The sequence below is a fragment of the Bos grunniens genome, chromosome 12, assembly GCF_055505025.1.
Source record: "Bos grunniens cultivar Pamir isolate PY7600 chromosome 12, Bosgru_T2T1.0, whole genome shotgun sequence".
Lineage (NCBI taxonomy): Eukaryota > Metazoa > Chordata > Mammalia > Artiodactyla > Bovidae > Bos > Bos grunniens.
The window spans coordinates 79,602,403-79,622,621 of NC_141176.1; the positions used below are offsets into that span (position 1 = coordinate 79,602,403).

At 37.7% G+C, this 20,219-nt stretch overlaps 1 protein-coding gene across 6 annotated transcripts in view; it reads right to left on the reverse strand.

The window, feature by feature from the left end:
* UGGT2 (UDP-glucose glycoprotein glucosyltransferase 2) overlaps nt 1-20,219 on the reverse strand; it is a 144,479-nt gene that overhangs the window by 101,398 nt on the left and 22,862 nt on the right. For all 6 annotated transcript variants that reach the window (XM_086330271.1, XM_086330269.1, XM_086330272.1 and 3 more), the window contains 5 exons: nt 17,679-17,775; nt 8,669-8,741; nt 5,324-5,424; nt 1,404-1,503; nt 84-144 (listed from right to left, as the gene is read on the reverse strand). In XM_086330271.1, coding sequence (XP_086186397.1) covers nt 84-144; nt 1,404-1,503; nt 5,324-5,424; nt 8,669-8,741; nt 17,679-17,775 — 432 coding nt within the window. The remainder of the gene's footprint in view (nt 1-83; nt 145-1,403; nt 1,504-5,323; nt 5,425-8,668; nt 8,742-17,678; nt 17,776-20,219) is intronic.

Below are 20,219 nucleotides of genomic sequence, written 5' to 3' on the forward strand. Positions count from 1 at the left end.
TTATATGAAAATTAAAGACCCAAAGTCTAAAATACAGTGTTATTAGTGTAGTAAATTTCTTTAAAAAAGGAATTCAAACTAACCTTTTGATTTTCCTGTATTTCCTCCCTCATAAGCTGATTTACAGCAATTCTGGTCAGATATCTGGGAACATAGAGAGATACAATTCATTCTTCCTTAAATGTTTAGGACTAAACTATGATTCAATGCAAGATAATACTCTGGATGAGGAACTAAAACTCTAAAGGCATTATAACTGAGAAGCACACATTTCCATACAGCCTATTTGATGGATGGCACAATGGCTTTCACTTGACAACGTATTTGATTCATGTGGAACAGAGACTGTAAAAAAGTTCATGCACACCCACTGCATGCATTATATACTATCAGGGCTTGTTTACTACTAGGTATTTATTTTTCAAGTATTCTTGATTGAAAATGTTGTTTTGTGTTGTTCTGCCCATAGGGCAGAAATTCTGTATGAAATTACCACTGTCATTATATGTGTTGCTGCAAATAAGAAATTTTAGAATATTTTTACATAAAGAATTTTGGTTAACCTGGGATCTAGACCAGAGTATATAAATTCTAAAATACTGATAATATTGACTTCATATATTTACTCCTGAAGAGCTTATAACTCCTTTATAATTTAAAAACAGCACAAATGTTTTTTAAATAAGTCTATTGATTATATTTATTTGACCTAATAATGCCTAAGAATGCTTAGTTATATGTCTGCCAATTTTATGCATAGAAGAAAGATTTAAAAGTTAAAAGACTGTTAATTAAAAGCTGACATTAAACAGAAAGGGTATCTTAAAACAATCCATAATAAGTCTGTATTATTTCCTAAAATTTGGCAGCATTTGAGATAAAACTACAACTGAAAATTCGATAATGCAAACTTTTTCATTCATTTATCAAGTATTTCATTTCAATGAACATTTCCTGGTTGTCTACAGAGTGACTTTTTTTTTTTAAAGAAAAATAAAAACCTTTTATTAAGTCTGAACATAAATAGAGGCAAGATTTTTAGCCTTGGGCATTAATTATGGTTGCGCCATTGATGGGGTCTGGAGGAAACCAATGCAATCTGTTTCATCCTCAGGCTGAGGAAGCATCTACAAGTTCATGGAGCAATGAATCATCAGAGTAACTGGAGAGATGTGATCAAGAGTTCCATTTTGTAGTATGTAACAACATGCATGCACAAGACAATATTTTGCTCTAGTTTAAAAAAAAAAAACCAATATACAGAATAGAGACCCTCATTCTACAAACACTGTAGATACCAGAATTAACTGACATCATTAAGTTGAACGAAATCAGCCATTTTCATAAAATTTATTTAATGGAAAGAGTTCTGGCTATCATCCAATCAATAACCTTTAATATACCTGGCTTTTATGGGGAAGTTCTGCGAAATGTCTTTCATTAATTTTATGGCATCATAAACTGGAGTGGACATTATTTGAGAAGCTGCTTGAAAACTAAGATCTGGAAGGAAAAAAATATCATTAAAGAAACTGACATGTTAGACCTGTGACATTTCCATGTAATTTAAATAACCCTTCTTGCCATGTATTCATATATAGAAACATTAAAAAACACTCATACTTACCATTATTCAGAACTTTTAAATGAAATGGAAAGCTATCACTTCCATCCAATTAAGATAAGTTTTAACTTACCTTTACTGATAAAATCTGAGATAGTGTAAATAACAAGTAAATGAATATAATATTATCAGAGTCCATTACCAGCTTTTGCTTTTCTCTAAACTGTTCCATACCTAGATGACTCAAATTGTTATTTAAGTCTTTCACTTTGCCTCTTAAATCCGGATTCTCATATTTAACTGTCTTCTTGGTTTTATCACTTGGATACTTCAAAAGCAACATGTTCAGTAACAAATTTGTGATATTCCTCCCAACTTTGCCCAGATCTGGTCCTCTCTGGTCTTCTCTTTACAACAAATCCACCACTGTCCATCCAGCTGGGTAAACCATGAATCCAGCAGTTGTTCCTGGTGTCTCTTCTCCCTCACACTCCATTTCCAACACTCACAAAGGTCTTTGATACTCTCTCTAAATAACCCACCCTCGAATTTATTCCAACCCTTCCTCAGACCTCTATTCAATCACCCCTTCTTGAGGAAGCCTCCTTTTTCTGTTACCCCTTCTCTGCCCCTATCTCACCACTCAGATCTTCCTGACATATGCTTTTCTTAATCTTTTGTTCCTTTATTCTGCAGCAGTTGTGATAGTGATTTTTACACTGGTTTTTAAAACTGTTTACGTTTATCCACATCCTTTGAAGAAATGTGATGTCTGTTTTAGCTCTTTTTACCTTTGGAATATGTGTTTTCCAAAGTGTCAGTTGCAACCCATTAGTCGGTAGTGAAATCAGATTAATGGGTAATGGGAAGGTTTTTTTAATCAAATGAAACAGGGTATAATGAAAGTTTTATCAGAATTAATAAAATGTAGTATTGGGCTTCCCTGATAGCTCAGTTGGTAAAGAATCCGCCTGCAATGTAGGAGACCCCGGTTTGATTCCTGGGTAGGGAAGATCCACTGGAGAAGGGATAGGCTTCCCACTCCAGTATCCTTGGGCTTCCCTTGTGGCTCAGCTGGTAAAGAATCCGTCTACAATGAGGGAGACCTGGGTTCTATCTCTGGGTTGGGAAGATCCCCTGGAGAAGGGAAAGGCTACCCTCTCCAGTATTCTGGCCTGGAAAATTCCATGGACCGTATAGTCCATGGGGTCACAAAGAGTCAGACATAACTGAGTGGCTTTCACTTTCTCTTTCAGTAAACGTATACGGGGCTTCCCTGGTGGCTCAGATGGTAAAGAATCTGCCTGCAATGCAGGAGACCTGGGTTCGATCCCTGGGTTGGGAAGATCTCCTGGAGAAGGGAATGGCTACCCAATCCAGTATTCTTGCCTGGAAAATCCCATGGACAGAGGAACCTGGTCAGCTACAGTCCATAGGGTAGCAGAGAGTCAGACACGACTGAACAACTAACACACATATACACACACACAGTAAACATACATATCTATAGTGAAGTTTTTTTTTTTTTTAAGTGTATCTATATATTAACGCATTATACATTTGTTGTATGGTCTTGATGTAAAATATATTTCCTACTCCAGGTGTCAGCCAAAAATTATAAAACCATGGTTGTAGGGACATTACTGATTGCTAGCAGAAATTCAATAAATATTTGTTAAATCAATCAAAAAAGGAAAAGGTCTTGGTCACTTCCCTTCTCCTGAATCTATTTCCTTGGCTTCTGTGACATGCTCTTCCATCTCTCATCATCATCATTCCATTGTGTCTGCTTGTCCCACATAAATGAGCAGACTCTCCCTTGTGCACTAATTTGGTTACTCTGCACTTTCAGTTAGCACCTCCACCTTCAAAAAACCTCTATGCTAACATTTTCCACTTTTAAAATCTTCTCCTTTCAGTATAAGGACTTTGTATTCACCCCACCCCTGGAACTGGTCATCTGAATATGTCACAATTACTTTAAGTCAATTTTTTAAATGCCAGTCTGATTATTTCTGAACCCTGTATTCAACCCCAAGCCTGTTTTATATTCTCTCTACAGAGGCTCCAAGCTGGAAATTTTAAAGTCATCTTTGAGTCTTTTAATCTCCTGAATATTTGCTAAATCCAGCCTGCCCATCTATGTCTCTACCACAGCAAAGGTTCTGTCTCTCACTATACTAATTCAATGATGTCTTAACTAGACTTCCTATTTCTAGTCCATTCAAATATACCTTACACAGACATTACGGAGGTTAATTAAAACTAAGCTAACTATGCATGTTCTCTGTTTACCAGTCTTTAAAAGCACTCTATTACTTACACTTTTCTAAATTATGGGTCCCTTGGAGAACACTTTGGGTTTCCCTGGTGGAAAGCAACAGTCTACTTTCTCCTCCAAAATGTTCTCCACCATGCCCTCCTTCAGGGGATCTTCCCAACCCAGGGACTGAACCCAGGTCTCCCGTATCGCAGGTGGATTCTTTACTGTCTGAGCCACCACCACCAACAGTGTGCATCCTTGTGCAATCATGTCCATGGGGTTGCAAAGAGTCAGACACGACTAAGCATGCACATTGTTGGTGGTGGTGGTGGCTCAGACATTAAAGAATCCACCTGCAATATGGGAGACATGGGTTCAATCTCTGGGTTGGGAAGATCCCCTGAAGGAAGGCATGGTGGAGAACATTTTGAAGAAGAAAGTAGACTGTTGTCTGTCTACAGCTGGAAGAGTTGGAGAGTCATGGAAAGTGGCTGAATATGGGTATGTTGGTTTCTTCGGGGAGGGGTGAGGAAAATACTCTAAAACTGATTGTGTGTGCTGTGCTAAGTTGCTTCAGTCATGTCCGACTCTGTGTGACCCTATGGATTGTAGCCTTTGGACTCCTCTGTCCAAGGGATTCTCCAGGCAAGAGTACTAAAGTGGGTTGCCATGCCCTTCTCCAAGGATCTTCCCAGCTCAGGGATCAAACGCACAGCTCCTGCACCTCCTGCACTGCAGGTGGTTCCTTTATCACTGGGCTACCAGGGGAGCCCTAAAACTGAGTACGGTGACAGTTAAAAATCTCTAAAAATATACTACACTTAATTCTACTCTTTAAATGGTGAACTGTATAATGCATCAAGTATATTTCAATTGGCTGTTGTATTAAAAGAAGTTGATGAGATATAATAAAAGTTATGGATTCCACAGAAAAAGGACATCACTATGACCCACTAGAAATTATAAATAAAATAGAAAATTAAAAACTGAAAAGGAATTACAGTTTAATCCAAACTAAATTTTGGTCTCAAAATACCTGCTTATAGGATGTCAGTACAGAAGCTATTTTGAGGTCATAATGAAATATGCAATGGTCTCTAAAGATGAAAATTTTAAAGAGAAGAAAACTAAGATTTAGTTCTGATTTCTCTTAACTTACTAATCAGGATTTTTAACCAGTGCTGTAGATACCCTGAAATATAGTTTAATATTTGAGATGAACATACAAGATAACTCATACATACTTTAAAAATGATTGGGTAATACCAGATAACTGCACATCATATAATTTTAAATCTTCCAGAGATAAAATATAACTTACTTGATGAATAACATTTCAATTAAATTTTATGTCCACAAAAAGTAATGCATATGTCACATAATTAGTAATTATTATTGCCTAAGAAATAATTTACATCATGTTATATAAAAGCATATTTAATAAAACAGAAATCAGTTACCAATACGCTATTTTAACATAGACTGAAATACTGTACCTTGTAGCTCCCAGACTTTCAAAGGCATCATTTCTTTATTACTCTCAATCAGGTATTTTTGGAATATTGTCAGATTATCTCTAAGATCTGAATATCTTTCTCTGTATTAGAATATTAAGTAATGTTAATTATCATCACATATTATAAACCACTATTATACAAGCAGTATATTTTTGAAATTATCTCTTCCTAATACTTAAACACAAACTAATGGTTCAAGATAATAATAATGATGCAGTTATAGTGACAGAATTTAAAAATACAGAAGGGGACATGCATGTCTTCTTTTTTTCAATGTATAAAACAAAACAAAATACGGAGATATATACTGTCATTTGTTAACATTACCTGTAAGGGATCCAAGGATGAGGACAGAATTATTAGTTTTTATGTTATACATGTTGTCTTTAACATTTTATAAATTGCAAGTCTTGCTTTTATAATTAAAAACAAACATTATTTTATAAAGAAAGACATCAATGCGTCCCATAAAATTTTAGCTTATTTCTGAAAAGTTCCATCTTTGAAACTTATAAAGAAAATTTAAATAAGATAATTTTGCCCAATTAAACATATCTACATATTACAATTTGCTGATCATGATTCATTGGATCATGGAAAAAGCAAGAGAGTTTCAGAAAAACACCTACTTCTGCTTTATTGACCATGCCAAAGCCTTTGACTGTGTGGATCACAATAAAATGTGCAAAATTCTTAAAGAGATGGGAATACCAGACCACCTGACTTGTACCCTGAGAAATCTATATTCAGTTCGAGAAGCAACAGTTAGAACTGGACATGGAACAACAGACTGGTTCCAAATCAGGAAAAAAGTACGTCAAGGTAACTTATATGCAGAGTACATCATGCAAAATGTTGGGCTGGATGAAGCACAAGCTAGAATCAAGATTGATGGGAGAAATGTCAACAACCTCAGATATGCAGATGACACCACCCTTATGGCAGAAAGCAAAGAAGAACTAAAGAGCCTCTTGATGAAAATGAAAGAGGAAAAGTGAAAAAGTTGGCTTAAAACTCAACATTCAGAAAACTAAGATCATGGCATCTGGTCCCACAACTTCATGGCAAATAGATGGGGCAACAATGGAAACAGTGACAGACTTTATTTTTGGGGGCTCCAAAATCACTGCAGATGATGACTACAGCCATGAAATTAAAAGACGCTTACTCCTTGGAAGGAAAGTTATGACCAACCTAAATAGCATATTAAAAAGCAGAGACATTACTTTGCCAACAAAGGTCCATCTAGTCAAGGCTGTGGTTTTTCCAGTAATCATGTATGGATGTGAGAGTTGGACTATAAAGAAAGCTGAGCACCGAAGAATTGATGTTTTTGAACTGTGGTATAGGAGAAGACTCCTGAAGAGTCCCTTGGACAGCAAGAGATCCTACCAGTCCATCCTAAAGGAAATCAGTCCTGAATATTCATTGGAAGGACTGATGCTGAAGCTGCAACTCCAATACTTTGGCCACCTGATGCGAAGAACTGACTCTTTTGAAAAGACCATGATGCTGGGAAAGATTGAAGGCGTGCAGAGAAGGGGATAACAAAGGATGAAATGGTTGGATGGCATCACTGACTCAGTGGACATGGGTTTGGGTTTGGGTGGACTCCGGGAGTTGATGATGGACAGGGAGGCCTGGCGTGCTGCGGTTCACGGGGTTGCAAAGAGTGGGACATGACTGAGCGACTGAACTGAACTGAGGTATTCTTAAAGACTGACAAATAATAATGCAGAAGAATGGCATTTTACCATACATATAATAAAAATTACCATCTTATTCTCCAATCTCTCATGAACTCAACACATAGTACCACTTCCTATGATTAGAGAGAATTCTTTTTTTAAAAGTTTATCTAGCTATTGGCCCAATTTATAAATAAATTTTGTATTTTCAACAGTAAGGAGAAATGAGTATTTTAAAGTGAGAGGAAAACTAAATATACAGAACATGCATACATAAATGGAGTCATCTCATAGTTAACTGTAATACATGTACTGCAATGTCCTATGTTGAAATTTTATTCCAATGTGGGACTACATTTGAAAACTAATCAAGACTGCTCTTATAGTGAAAAAGCAATAGAACTTCTTTGAAAAGAGGTTCACTATGAATTTACCACTCCTTTCACAATATTTTGTTACAGAGTAATATTAAGTTTGTAAGAGCTGTTGTGTTGCTTTTCATCTTTAATCATAAGCTTAATGATAATTTTTACTGGTAAAATTATGTATGTAATCCAGGCAAAAAGACATTATTCATACAATACATCAAAGCAAAAGCTTTTTGCTTAAAACAATTATGTAAAACCTGGATACTTCCTCTCCAAAAAAACTAATATCCCAGAGTTCCAAAGGCTTTTTGGAATACAAGCAATTTATTCCCATAAATAGTTATGTTTAAGAAAGTATGGATTCTATGATGTGAGACATAGCTGGAAATGGAATAAAAATGTTATCTACTAAATAAAAACCTTCCTTAAATCCATTTTACAAGAAGCATTAACAGGTTACAAGCATAGAATCTGTCCAGCAAACTACAGAAATGTAATTCAGTCATCTGTATAAAGCAATATAATGTCCAAAAATGTTCCCTTTGCTCTGTACAATTATCTCCTCACAGAACTGACATAAGTATCCTTTATACATATTTGTAATATTAAATAAGAACTAAAGATATTAATAAAAATGGTTCTTTATTTTTAATTAATTTTGCCTTTATAATGGAATCACAAACTTGCCCTTCTTGTTAATAAGAAAAACCACACATAAAACTAAAATTCCCATCCGTTAACATTCAGAGAACACTCACCATCCTATTCCTTGTCTTCATTCAGTGATGCAGGAAAAGCAAAGCAGGAGAAGTTTACTTTTGGAAAGGTTACTTATATGTGTATATAAAATGAAGACCAGAAGTTAAAAGGTATTTAATATGGCAATCTTGTGACAGAAATTTAGGGAAATAAATATTTTCTCTTTTAAGACATAAAAGTGCTGATTTTTTTATGTTAAAAAGCCAATAAAAACTATGAATTGTGTAACCCATCAGAAAAGATTCTACAAATTTTTTTTTAGTTTTTGCCAGAGATAACTCTGATCATTTTAAATTTCCATTATCTCTAATTGTACTCATTGTCCTGTGGAATTAGTGATTATTTTTCAATTTTGAGCTTTTTTGCATTAACTCTGTGTTACTTTTGTAATAAAAACAGTAATATGTACATTTAGAATGTGAAAAATACGCCAACACAACATATTGAATCTATTCCTTTAAAAACAAGCTTAAGAGTATAGTAATAGTTTCATTTCTATTCAGACTTACTTTAATTTCCCAAAAAGAAATCCTTGAACTTCATTTGTTTCAGTAACATCTTCTGCAGTAGTATTAGTCACAGCTATATTTTGAAAACAAAAACATAAAATGAACATATTTCAGACTGGAAGAGGAATATGTGACAAAAAATTAGAACTCAAAATCAAATTGCATTTTTTTTTTACCTTTTCTTTCATGGATCAGTCTAATGATATAAGAGTGTGCTCTCTTAGTAAACAAGCTTGAATACTAAATACTTTACAACCAGCTATATGCTCTATAGATCATTTTGTAGTCAAGCTCTATTTTATACTAGAGTGATAAACCAAGAGACTGATCCAGACTTGCCCAAAGTGTCCAAGTCCAGAGGCATGGGTTGGCCTCTGAAGGGTGGGGCGCACTGAGTGTAGCAGTGCGTGCATGGGACCTTTTGAAGGAGGTCACCATTATCTTCATTACCTTCACCATAGTTTGGTCACAGGTAAATAACAAGGGTGTTTATTGGAAGGACTGATGGTGAAGCTGAAACTCCAATACTTTGGCCACCTCACGTGAAGAGCTGACTCATTGGAAAAGACCCTGATGCTGAGACGGATTTGGGGCAGGAGGAGAAGAGGAAAACAGAGGATGAGATGGCTGGATTGCATCACTGACTCGATGGATATGAGTTTGGGTGAACTCCAGGAGTTGGTGATGGACAGGGAATCCTGGCGTGCTGTGATTCATGGGGTCGAAAAGAGTTGGACGTGACTGAGTGACTGAACTGAACTGAAATAACAAGGAGGGAACACAGCCCCACCCATCAACAGAAAATTGGATTAAAGATTTACTGAACAAGGCCCCACCCATCAGAACAAGACCCAATTTCCACTTCAGTCAGTCTCTCCCATCAGGAAGCTTCCATAAGCCTCTTACCCTTCTCCATCAGAGCAGACAGACTGAAAACTACAAGCACAGAAAACTAACCAATCTGATCACATGGACCAGAGCCTTGTCTAACTCAAGGAAATTATGAGCCATGCCATTTAGGGCCACCCAAGATGAACAGGTCATAGTGGAGAGTTCTGACAAAACGTGGTCCACTGGAGAAGGGAATGGCAAACCATTTCAGTATTCTTGCCTCGAGAACCCCATGAACAGTATGAAAAGGCAAAAAAATAGGACACTGAAACATGAACTCCCCAGGTCAGTAGGTGCCTAATATGCTACTGGCGAACAGTGGAGAAATAACTTCAGAAAGAATGAAGAGACAGAGCCAAGGCAAAAACACCACCCAGTTGTGAATGTGTCTGGTGACAGAAGTAAAGTCTGATGCTATAAAGAGCAATACTGCATAGGAACCTGGAATGTTAGGTCCATGAATCAAGACAAATTGGAAGTGGTCAAACAGGAGATGGCAAGAATGAACATCGACATTTTAGGAAGCAGAGAACTAAAATGGACTGGAATAGGTGAATTTAACTGAGTTCAGTTCAGTTCATTCGCTCAGTCGTGTCCAACTTTTTGTGACCCCATGAACCGTAGCACGCCAGGCCTCCCTGTCCATCACCAACTCCTGGAGTCCACCCAAACCCATGTCCATTGAGTAGGTGATGCCATCCAACCATCTTATCTTCTGTCATCCCCTTCTCCTCCTGCTCTCAATCTTTCCCAGCATCAGAGTCTTTTCAAATGAGTCAGCTCTCTGCATCAGATGGCCAAAGTTTTGGAGTTTCAGCTTCAACGTCAGTCCTTCCAATGAAAACCCAGGACTCATCTCCTTTAGGATGGACTGGTTGGATCTCCTTGCAGTCCAAGGGACTCTCAAGAGTCTTCTCTAACACCACAGTTCAAAAGCATCAGCTCTTTGGCGCTCAGCTTTCTTTATAGTCCAACTCTAACACGCTCACACGACTGCTTGAAAAACCATAGCCTTGACTAGACGGACCTTTGTTGGCAAAGTAATGTCTCTGCTTTTTAATACGCTGTCTAGGTTGGTCATAACTTTCCTTCCAAGGAGTAAGCGTCTTTAATTTCATGGCTGCAATCACCATCTGCAGTGATTTTGGAGCCCAGAAAAATAGTCACTGTTTCTCCATCTATTTGCCATGAACTGACGGGACCAGATGCCATGATCTTAGTTTTCTGAATGTTGAGCTTTAAGCCAACTTTTTCTCTCTCCTCTTTCACTTTCATCAAGAGGCTCTTTAGTTCTTCTTCAATTTCTGCCATAAGGGTGGTGTTATCTGCATATCTGAGGTTATTGATATTTCTCCCAGCAATCTTGATTCCAGCTTGTGCTTCCTCCAGCTCAACATTTCTCATGATGTACTCTGCCTATAAGTTAAGCAGGGTAACAATATATAGCCTTGGCGTACTCCTTTTCCTATTTGGAACCAGTCTGTTGTTTCATGTCCAGTTCTGTTGTTTCCTGACCTGCATACAGGTTTCTCAAGAGGCAGGCCAGGTGGTCTGGTATTCCCATCTCTTTCAGAATTTTCCACAGTTTACTGTGATCCACACAGTCAAAGGTTTTGGCATAGTCAATAAAGCAGAAATAGATGACTTTCTGGAACTCTCTTCCTTTTTCCATGATCCAGCGGATGTTGGCAACTTGATCTCTAGTTCCTCTGCATTTTCTAAATCCAGCTTGAACATTTGGAAATTCATTGTTCACATATTGCTGAAGCCTGGCTTGGAGAATTTGAGCATTACTTTACTAGCGTGTGAGATGAGTGCAATTGTGCGGTAGTTTGAGCATTCTTTGGCATTGCCTTTCTTTGGGATTGGAATGAAAACTGACCTTTTCTGGTCCTGTGGCCACTGCTGAGTTTTCCAAATTTGCTGGCATATTGAGTGCAGCACTTTCACAGCATCATCTTTTAGGATTTGAAATAGCTCAACTGGAATTCCATCTCCTCCACTAGCTTTTTTCATAGTTATACTTCCTAAGGCCCACTTGACTTCACATTTCAGGATGTCTGGCTCTAGGTGAGTGATCACACCATCATGACTGTCTGGGTCATGAAGTTTTCTTTTGTATAGTTCTTCAGTGTACTGTTGCCACCTCTTAATAACTCAGATTAACATTATATCTACTACTATGGGCAAGAATGCCTTTGAAGAAATGGAGTAGCCATTATAGTCAAGAAAAGAGTCCAAAATGCAGTACTTGGATGCAATCTCAAAAATGACAGAATGATCTCTGTTCATTTCCAAGGCAAGCCATTCACTATCACGGTAATCCAAGTCTATGCAGATGACACCAACTTTAAGGCAGAAAGTGAAGAAGAACTAAAGAGCCTCTTGATGAAAGTGAAACAGCAGAGTGAAAAAGTTGGCTTAAAGCTCAACATTCAGAAAACTAAGATCATGGCTTCTGGTAGAATCACCTCACGGCAAATAGATGGGGAAAGAGTGGAAACAGCAGATTTAATTTTTTCAGGCTCTAAAATCACAGCAGATGGTGACTGCAGCCATGAAATTAAAAGATGCTTACTCTGTGGAAGGACAGTTATGACCAACCTAGACAGCATAGTCAAAAGCAGAGACATTACTTTGCCAACAAAGATCCGTCTAGTCAAGGCTATGGTTTTTCAAGTAGTCGTGTATGCATGTGAGAGTTGGACATTAAAGAAGGCTGAGCACCAAAGAACTGATGCTTTTGAACTGAGGTGTTGGAGAAGACTCTTGAGAGTCCCTTGGACTACCAGGAGATCCAACCAGTCCATCTTAAAGGAGATCAGTCCTGAGTGTTCATTGAAAGACTGATGTTGAAGCTGAAACTCCAATTCTTTGGCCACCTGATGCAAAGAGCTGACTCATTTGAAAAAACCCTAATGCTGGGAAAGATTGGAGGTGGGAGGAGAAGGGGACAAAAGAGGATGAGATGGTTGGATGGCATCACCGACTCAATGGACGTGAGTTTGAGTAAACTCCGGGAGTTGATGATGGACAGGGAGGCCTGGCGTGCTGCGGTCCATGGGGTCACAAAGAGTCAGACATGACTGGGAGACTGAACTGGACCGAACTGATATCCTGACCAGTAATGTTGAAGAAGCTGAAGCTGAACGGTTCTATGAAGACCTACAAGACCTTCTAGAACTAACAACCAAAAAAGATGTCCTTTTCATTATAGCAGACTGGGATGCAAAAGTAGGAAGTCAAGAAACAGCTGAAGTAACAGGCAAATTTGGCCTTAGGGTACAGAAAGAAGCAGGGCAAAGGCTAACAGAGTTTTGCCAAGAGAACACACTGGTCATAGCAAACACCCTCTTCCAACAACACAAGAGAAGACTCTACACATGGACATCCCCAGATGGTTAATACCAAAAATCAGATCAATTATATTCTTTGTAGCCAAAGATGGAGAACTTCTATAAAGTCAGCAAAAACAAGACCAGGAGCTGACTATAGCATTGACCATGAACTCCTTATTGCCAAATTCAGACTTAAACTGAAGAAAGTAGGGAAAACCATTAGATGATTCAGGTATGACCTAAATCAAATCCCTTACAATTATACAGTGGAAATGACAAATAGATTCAAGGGATTAGATCTGATAGAGTGCTTGAAGAACTATGGATGGAGGTTTGTGACGCTGTAGAGCAGGCAGTGATCAAGACCATCCCCAGGAAACAGAAATGTCTAAAGGCAAAATGGTTGTCTGAAGAGGCCTTACAAATAGCTATAAAAAGAAGAGAAGCAAAAGGCAAAGAGAAAAGAAAAGATATATCCATTTGAATGCAGAGTTCCATAGAATAGCAAGGAGAGATAAGAAAGCCTTCCTCAGTGATCAATGCAAAGAAATAGAGGAAAACAATAGAATGGGAAAGGCTAGAGATCTCTTCAAGAAAACCAGAGATACCAAGAGAACATTTCATGCAAAGATGGGCACAATAAAGGACAGAAATGGTAGGGACCTAACAGAAGCAGAAGATATTAAGAAGAGGTGGCAAGAAGAACAAAAATCTTTATGATCCAAATAAACACAATGGTGTGATCACTCACCTAGAGCCAGACATCCTGGTATGCGAAGTCAAGTGGGCTTTAGGAAGCCTCACTATAAACAAAGCTAGTGGAGGTGGCTGAATTCCAGTTTACCTATTTCAAATCCTAAAACATGATGTTGTGAAAATGCCACACTCAATATGCCAGCAAATTTGGAAAACTCAGCAGTGGCCACAGGACTGGAAAAGGTCAGTTTTCATTCCAATCCCAAAGAAAGGCAATGCCAAAGAATGCTCAAACTACCGCACAATTGCACTCATCTCACACGCTAGTAAAGTAATGCTCAAAATTCTCCAAGTCAAATTGAACAGTATGTGAACCGTAAACTTCCAGATAGATGTTCAAGCTGGTTTTAGAAAAGGCAGAGGAACCAGAGGTCAAATCCCAACATCTGTTGGATCATTGAAAAAGCGAGAGAGTTCCAGAAAAACATTTACTTCTGCTTTATTGACTATTCCAAAGGCTTTGACTGTGTGGATCACAAAAGACTGTGGAAAATTCTGAAAGTGATGGGAATACCAGACCACCTGAGCTGCCTCTTGAGAAACCTGTATGCAGGTCAGGAAGCAACAGTTAGAACTGGACATGGAACAACAGACTGGTTCCAAACAGGGAAAGGAGTACATCAAGGCTGTATATTGTCACCCTGCTGATTTAACTTGTATGCAGAGTACATCATGAGAAATGCTGGACTTGATGAAGCACAAGCTGGAAGCAAGATTCCTGCAAGAAATATCAATAACCTCAGATATGCAGATGACACCACCCTTATGGCAGAAAGTGAAGAACTAAAGAGCCTCTTGAGAGAAGAGTGAAAAAGTTGGCTTAAAACTCAACATTCAGAAAACTAAGATCATGGTCTGGTCCCATCACTTCATGGGAAATAGATGGGGAAACAGTGGAAAGTGACACTTTATTTTTGGGGGCTCCAAAATCACTGCAGAAGGTGACTGCAGCCATGCAATTAAAAGATGCTTACTCCTTGGAAGAAAAGTTATGACCAAGCTAGACAGCATATTAAAAAGCAGAGACATTACTTTGCCAACAAAGGTTCATCTAGTCAAAGCTATGGTTTTTCCCATAGTCATGTATGGATGTGAGAGTTGGACTATAAAGAAAGCTGAGCATTGAAGAATTGATGCTTTTGAACTGTGGTGTTGGAGAAGACTCCTGAGAGTCCCTTGGACTGCAATGAGATCCAACCAGTCCATCGTAAAGGAAATCCGTCCTGAATATTCATTTGAAGGACTGATGCTGAAGCTGAAACTCCAATATTTTGGCCACCTGATGCGAAGAACTGACTCTCTGGAAAAGACCCTGATGCTGGGAAGACTGAAGACATGATGAGAGAGGGACGACAGAGGAGAAGATGGTTGGATAGCATCACCGACTCAATGGACGTGAGTTTGAGTAAACTCCAGGAGTTGGTGAGGGACAGAGAGGCTTGGTGTGCTGCAGTACATGGGGTCGCAAAGTGTCAGACTCTAATGAGCAATTGAACTAGAGTGAACTGATAAACCAAGAAGTCTGCAAGAAACCCTGGGCTTATTCTTATGCCAACAAGAAATCTAAACCCTAAAACATACAGGAGTTTTCACATATTTCTGACACCTTCAGACATAATCATGAAACCTTTAGATAGACACCAAAACTCATGGTCTCAAAGGATAAAGATATATTTTATATTCATTTCCTTTCCCCTCTCCTTTACTTACCAAATTGTTATAGTATACAGTGTAGTAAGGGTGTGTTTGAGGGTACTTCAGGTTGTAAGAATCTGTGACCTTTTACAGCAAGGGGCTATGTTCCATCAGAGGGCATAAAGTACACTTCTCCGTTCTTATTCGTCTGAGAGTCTGGACTTCTAAGACCACAACTAAAAACCCTGGAATGCTTTAATCAGGTAAACATTACTGACTGCCTTCTATAATGCCCACTGCCTGCCAGATAGACACCAGGAGGAGACATGCAAAAGACACAAACCTTACTGGGTGGTAAATGAGAGAGACAAATAGACAGCTTTAACAGACTGTTTAAAACTTTTCCAAAAGGAAGGACAAAATATATGGAATACAGAAAATGGAAAAATCCTCCTCTGACAGAGCAGGAACATAGGCAGCCATCTCAGAGGTACTGACAGAGACATACAATTCTTAAAAGATGAGCAGGCCTCAGACAAGTAAGAGGTGAAAGGAAGGTTTCAGACAGAGGAACAACATATGCTAAGGGATGAAAGTACTCCAGAGGTCATAAAGCCTTGGCACAGAGCAATACATGGACCCATCCAGGAAACAGAAAATTGTTCTGTATAGTAGTGCAGTGTTACAGGACCACAGGGTACAAATGAGAGGTCTGAGAGGCAGTAAGAAGGCAGAAAGAGGCCAAGCTGTGGAAAGCTCCATTGTGTAATAGGACTTTAATTTATGAGGAGGTTACAAGGAACCACTAGGGTTACTTAGTTATTTAGGTAACTAAGGGTTTTTAATTGGTAGAATCACAAAGTCAGAAGTTCTGATTGAACACAGGAAGTTCAATCAGAAAGTACTGTGGAGAACAGATGGATTATTCTCTTTTGGAGATAAGAGGATTAAGGGTCCTGAAGAGAAGGTCAGTTGGAAGACTGATAGTCATAAGCAGAGGGGGGAAAAAAGAAGTGAACTAAAGGAGTGGCAAGTAGAATGGAGAGAAGATATATTCCAAATATATGATAAAAGTTAACCTGCAGTTTGTAATATAGGTAATATATGTAATCACATGACTTTTTAAAATTGTTTTACTGTTGAATATCACATGACTTTTTAAAGAAACTTCTACAAGCCCAAGGACAGTTAGAAAATGCCTATGCTACTACCATGACTGTTAAATAAGATGTGTGTGTGCATGTGCATGTTGAGTCACTTCAGTCGTGTCCGACTCTTTGCAATCCTATGGACCGCAGGCCGCCAGCCTCCTCTGTCCACGGGATTCTCCATTCAAGAGTACTGGAGTGGGTTGTCATGCTCTCCTCCAGGGGATCTTCCTGACCCAGGGATTGAACCCAAGTCTCTTATGTCTCCTGTTCTGTCAGACAGATTCTTTACCAGTGGGAAGCACTAAACAAGACACTAAATTATAAAGCACTGTAGAGCAATATACAAGCTATATGGAAATATAAAAAATCTGGGTATTACTATTTCTGCTATACTTTTTCAGCAACCAGCAGGATTTCAATTGCAATAATACAGATGTTGATCTGTAGCACACTCAGTAGGAGGGACTAGAGCTAAGCTGTAATCAGAACAAGGCCTCTAGGACCAGAGCTTGAATAGAAAAACAAAGCGGAAGCAGAAGCAGCATCAGAGAGCATGTAACAGAATGAATTAGAAATTCTTAACCAAGAATCAGGTATAAATACATTTCCAATGAGCCAGGTAATAAAAGATTTCCATAAGAATCCGAAAAATTCTTTACCGTTTTTAGATCTCCAGATTCTTTCATCTAGAGCATGCACTCAGTACACAGAACATAGATACTGGATTGGTAGATTGCAGATCTAATCAATCTAACCAAATATTCACAGGACTTTCCCATCCCATTTCAAAACAAAAACACAATACAAAACTAACTTTATTAAAAATAAATACTTCAGACCAAGCTTTGTAAAGCAGTGCTACCAGTGAGTTTCAGGTTTACCATGACACAACCCCTTTAGATCCACAATCTTTGCCCCCAGGGGATGATTAGGTACATCACAGGCCAGTCTGAACTGGGTGAGCCCCCTCGTAGTCATAAGCAGCCTCATCTATTGCTTCTACAAATCCTATATGTAGTATCAATTTTTATATGTTGCTGAAAATGACTGGGAAGCCATTGAATATAACCAAAATAATATGCTACTTCCAATTTTTGAAATTTCTGAGAGCATAATAACATGAAATACATTTTAGTTTAAAATTAAATTGCCTCCAGCCTCAAATTAACATGTGTAGGATTAAATGATAGTATGTAACCCTCCAAATTTTTTCTACACAAACATAGAGAATAAACTTACTTTTGACTTGAGTATCATCCAATGCTTTGTATTCTGTACTCTTAATCGCTAGCTCCACACCATAGCCAGATAAATACATTTTCTGTGAGGATGGTTTCTGTTCAAACACATTTTTTTTTTTAAAAGAAAGAAAATATTTTGTCAAACACCTGCTTTTGAATTCAGAATGACTGTGTGTTAGGACATGAGGGTAAATCATTAATACTGAAGTTTTTAATCACTGTGAAATACTGCTATTCAGGGGATATTTATATTCTCTTTAGAGATAGTCTATCAAGGAACTAGAAACTTATTGATGACCACTTCTTTACTTTCTAAAACCTCTGTCATGACACTAATGTTTTAATTACTCTTACAATGAAAAAAGTATCTGATCTTTTTCTGTTATACCATGATAATTTTGCCATCTTTCCCATGAGTTAATTAACAGAGGATCCAATACAAGTGACTTTCAACAAAACTGTACTCTTTGGGGAGAACTACACAACATTTCCTAAACCAGTAAGTGCTTTCATTTGCTAGTTGTCTGTATGGAGGGCAACTAGAGTGTCCCCAAAAGCAAATACTGGAAAGTAGAGGCAAAAGAAACAAAAAAACTCAGTGCCTTGAGCAACCTATTCAGTTCTTTCTTCATGTTTCTTGATGATTAAAATATACCAAATGCCACAGATTAGCACCTATCCTTGCAGTGAGAGGTCACAATTTGCCTAAAACTGAGTTGTCTGAAGTATTTGTGATCAGAATTTGGTACCTTACTTTCTTTCACCTTATATATTAAGGGCAAACATAAAATGTACTTCTAGAAATTACCATAAGAAAAAAAAGTCATTTTTTTTTAAAAAGTAAGCAACCTGGATGAATACATGTAAACTTTAGAAGATGTCTAAGGTTCTTTCTGGCTTCTAGACTGAATTCTTATCAGTTGTGCTATAATCATTACCATTTGGCATATTTTTCCATGGGTTAGAAAACCTATTTAACCTAGTACTTAGCAAACTCCTGTGAAGATGGACTGATGTTGAAGCTGAAACTCCATACTCTGGCCACCTCATGCAAAGAGTTGACTCATTGGGAAAGACCCTAATGCTGGGAAGGATTGGGGGCAGGAGGAGAAGGAGGAGACGGAGGATTAGATGGCTGGATGGCATCACCGACTTGATGGATATGGGTTTGGGTAGACTCCAGAGTTGGTGATGGACAGGGAGGCCTTGAGTGCTGCGATTCATGGGGTCGCAAAGAGTCGGACACGACTGAGCAACTGAACTGAACTATGAAGATGTTATGCCTTGGGCTTAACTACGATCTGGATGAGGGCAGTTTTCCAATCCTACACATGACAGAGGAAGAGGCAGACACCAAATGGAAAAGAAATCTTAATAGTATACTACTCTTTTAACTCTTCTTTCCTCCCTAAACTTCCCCCCAAGTCTTAAAAATAAGTAAGTATATAACCTGAGTGACTATTCCTGGACTGTTTTATTTTTAAATAAGATGATGTAAGAATTAGCTTCAGATATGCAGAAAGTGTTTAACATTGCTGCCCACACTAAAATTTAATTTGCTAATTTCTCAGGCATATGCTATAATAAAAGATAGCATAAGAAAACTGGGTTGTTTATAATTATAGTAATCTGGAAAAGTTTAAAGTCTTTTAAAGAGTTTTCAATTTCATACAGCTCAATTTAAAAATACATTTTGACTGTCCACTCAAAAGACAATTAGTTGGTGGCTATGCTCTAAATTCACATATCTTGTTATAGTTCATGAAAGAAATGCAATTTCACATAACCAATTTCTATCATCAGTTCTGGAACAGTATTAGCTCCTCAGTAATAAAGATAAATGGTCATTAATTTCATATTTACTTTCTCTATTTGAAAATGCATTAATATAAAAATCTGAATTGTAGTTTAATAACTTTGGATTTGCAAACCAAAAATTCTCAAAAGCTAAATCAACTGTTGAGAGGAATCTTTCTTAATCATCTTATTTCTTCTTTCCCTACAAAAAAGGCATCTGTTCAAAAGGCAGCGTGAATAACTCTGTTTTTATTAGAATTACATGTTGACTAGATTTACAGTATAATTATTTTGGATGCACAATATGTAATTAATTAAATAGGTTATAATTTGATGCTACAAAGTACCCAGATAACTGTTGAGTATGCTTTCACAGAAGTATATTTAATGGTCACATTCTCCAAAGAACAGCCTGGGACACTGATTCTTAATAGATGAAAATGCCACCCAGCAGGAGCATATTAAAATCACTTGGGGACTTCTTTAAAAAAGATAAACATATACTGTAATCTCATATTCTTTTTCTGATATAACTGACATATAACATTGTATTAGTTTACAGTGTACAATAAATATAATGATTTGATATCAAATCAAATCAAACCTTTGAACAACATAGGTTTGAACTGTGTAAAGTGCAATGATCGAATTATACATGGATTTTTTTTCCAATTGTAAACTACACTATTACATAATCCTTGGTTGGTTGAACCTGCAGATTCTGAACCATGGATACAGAGGA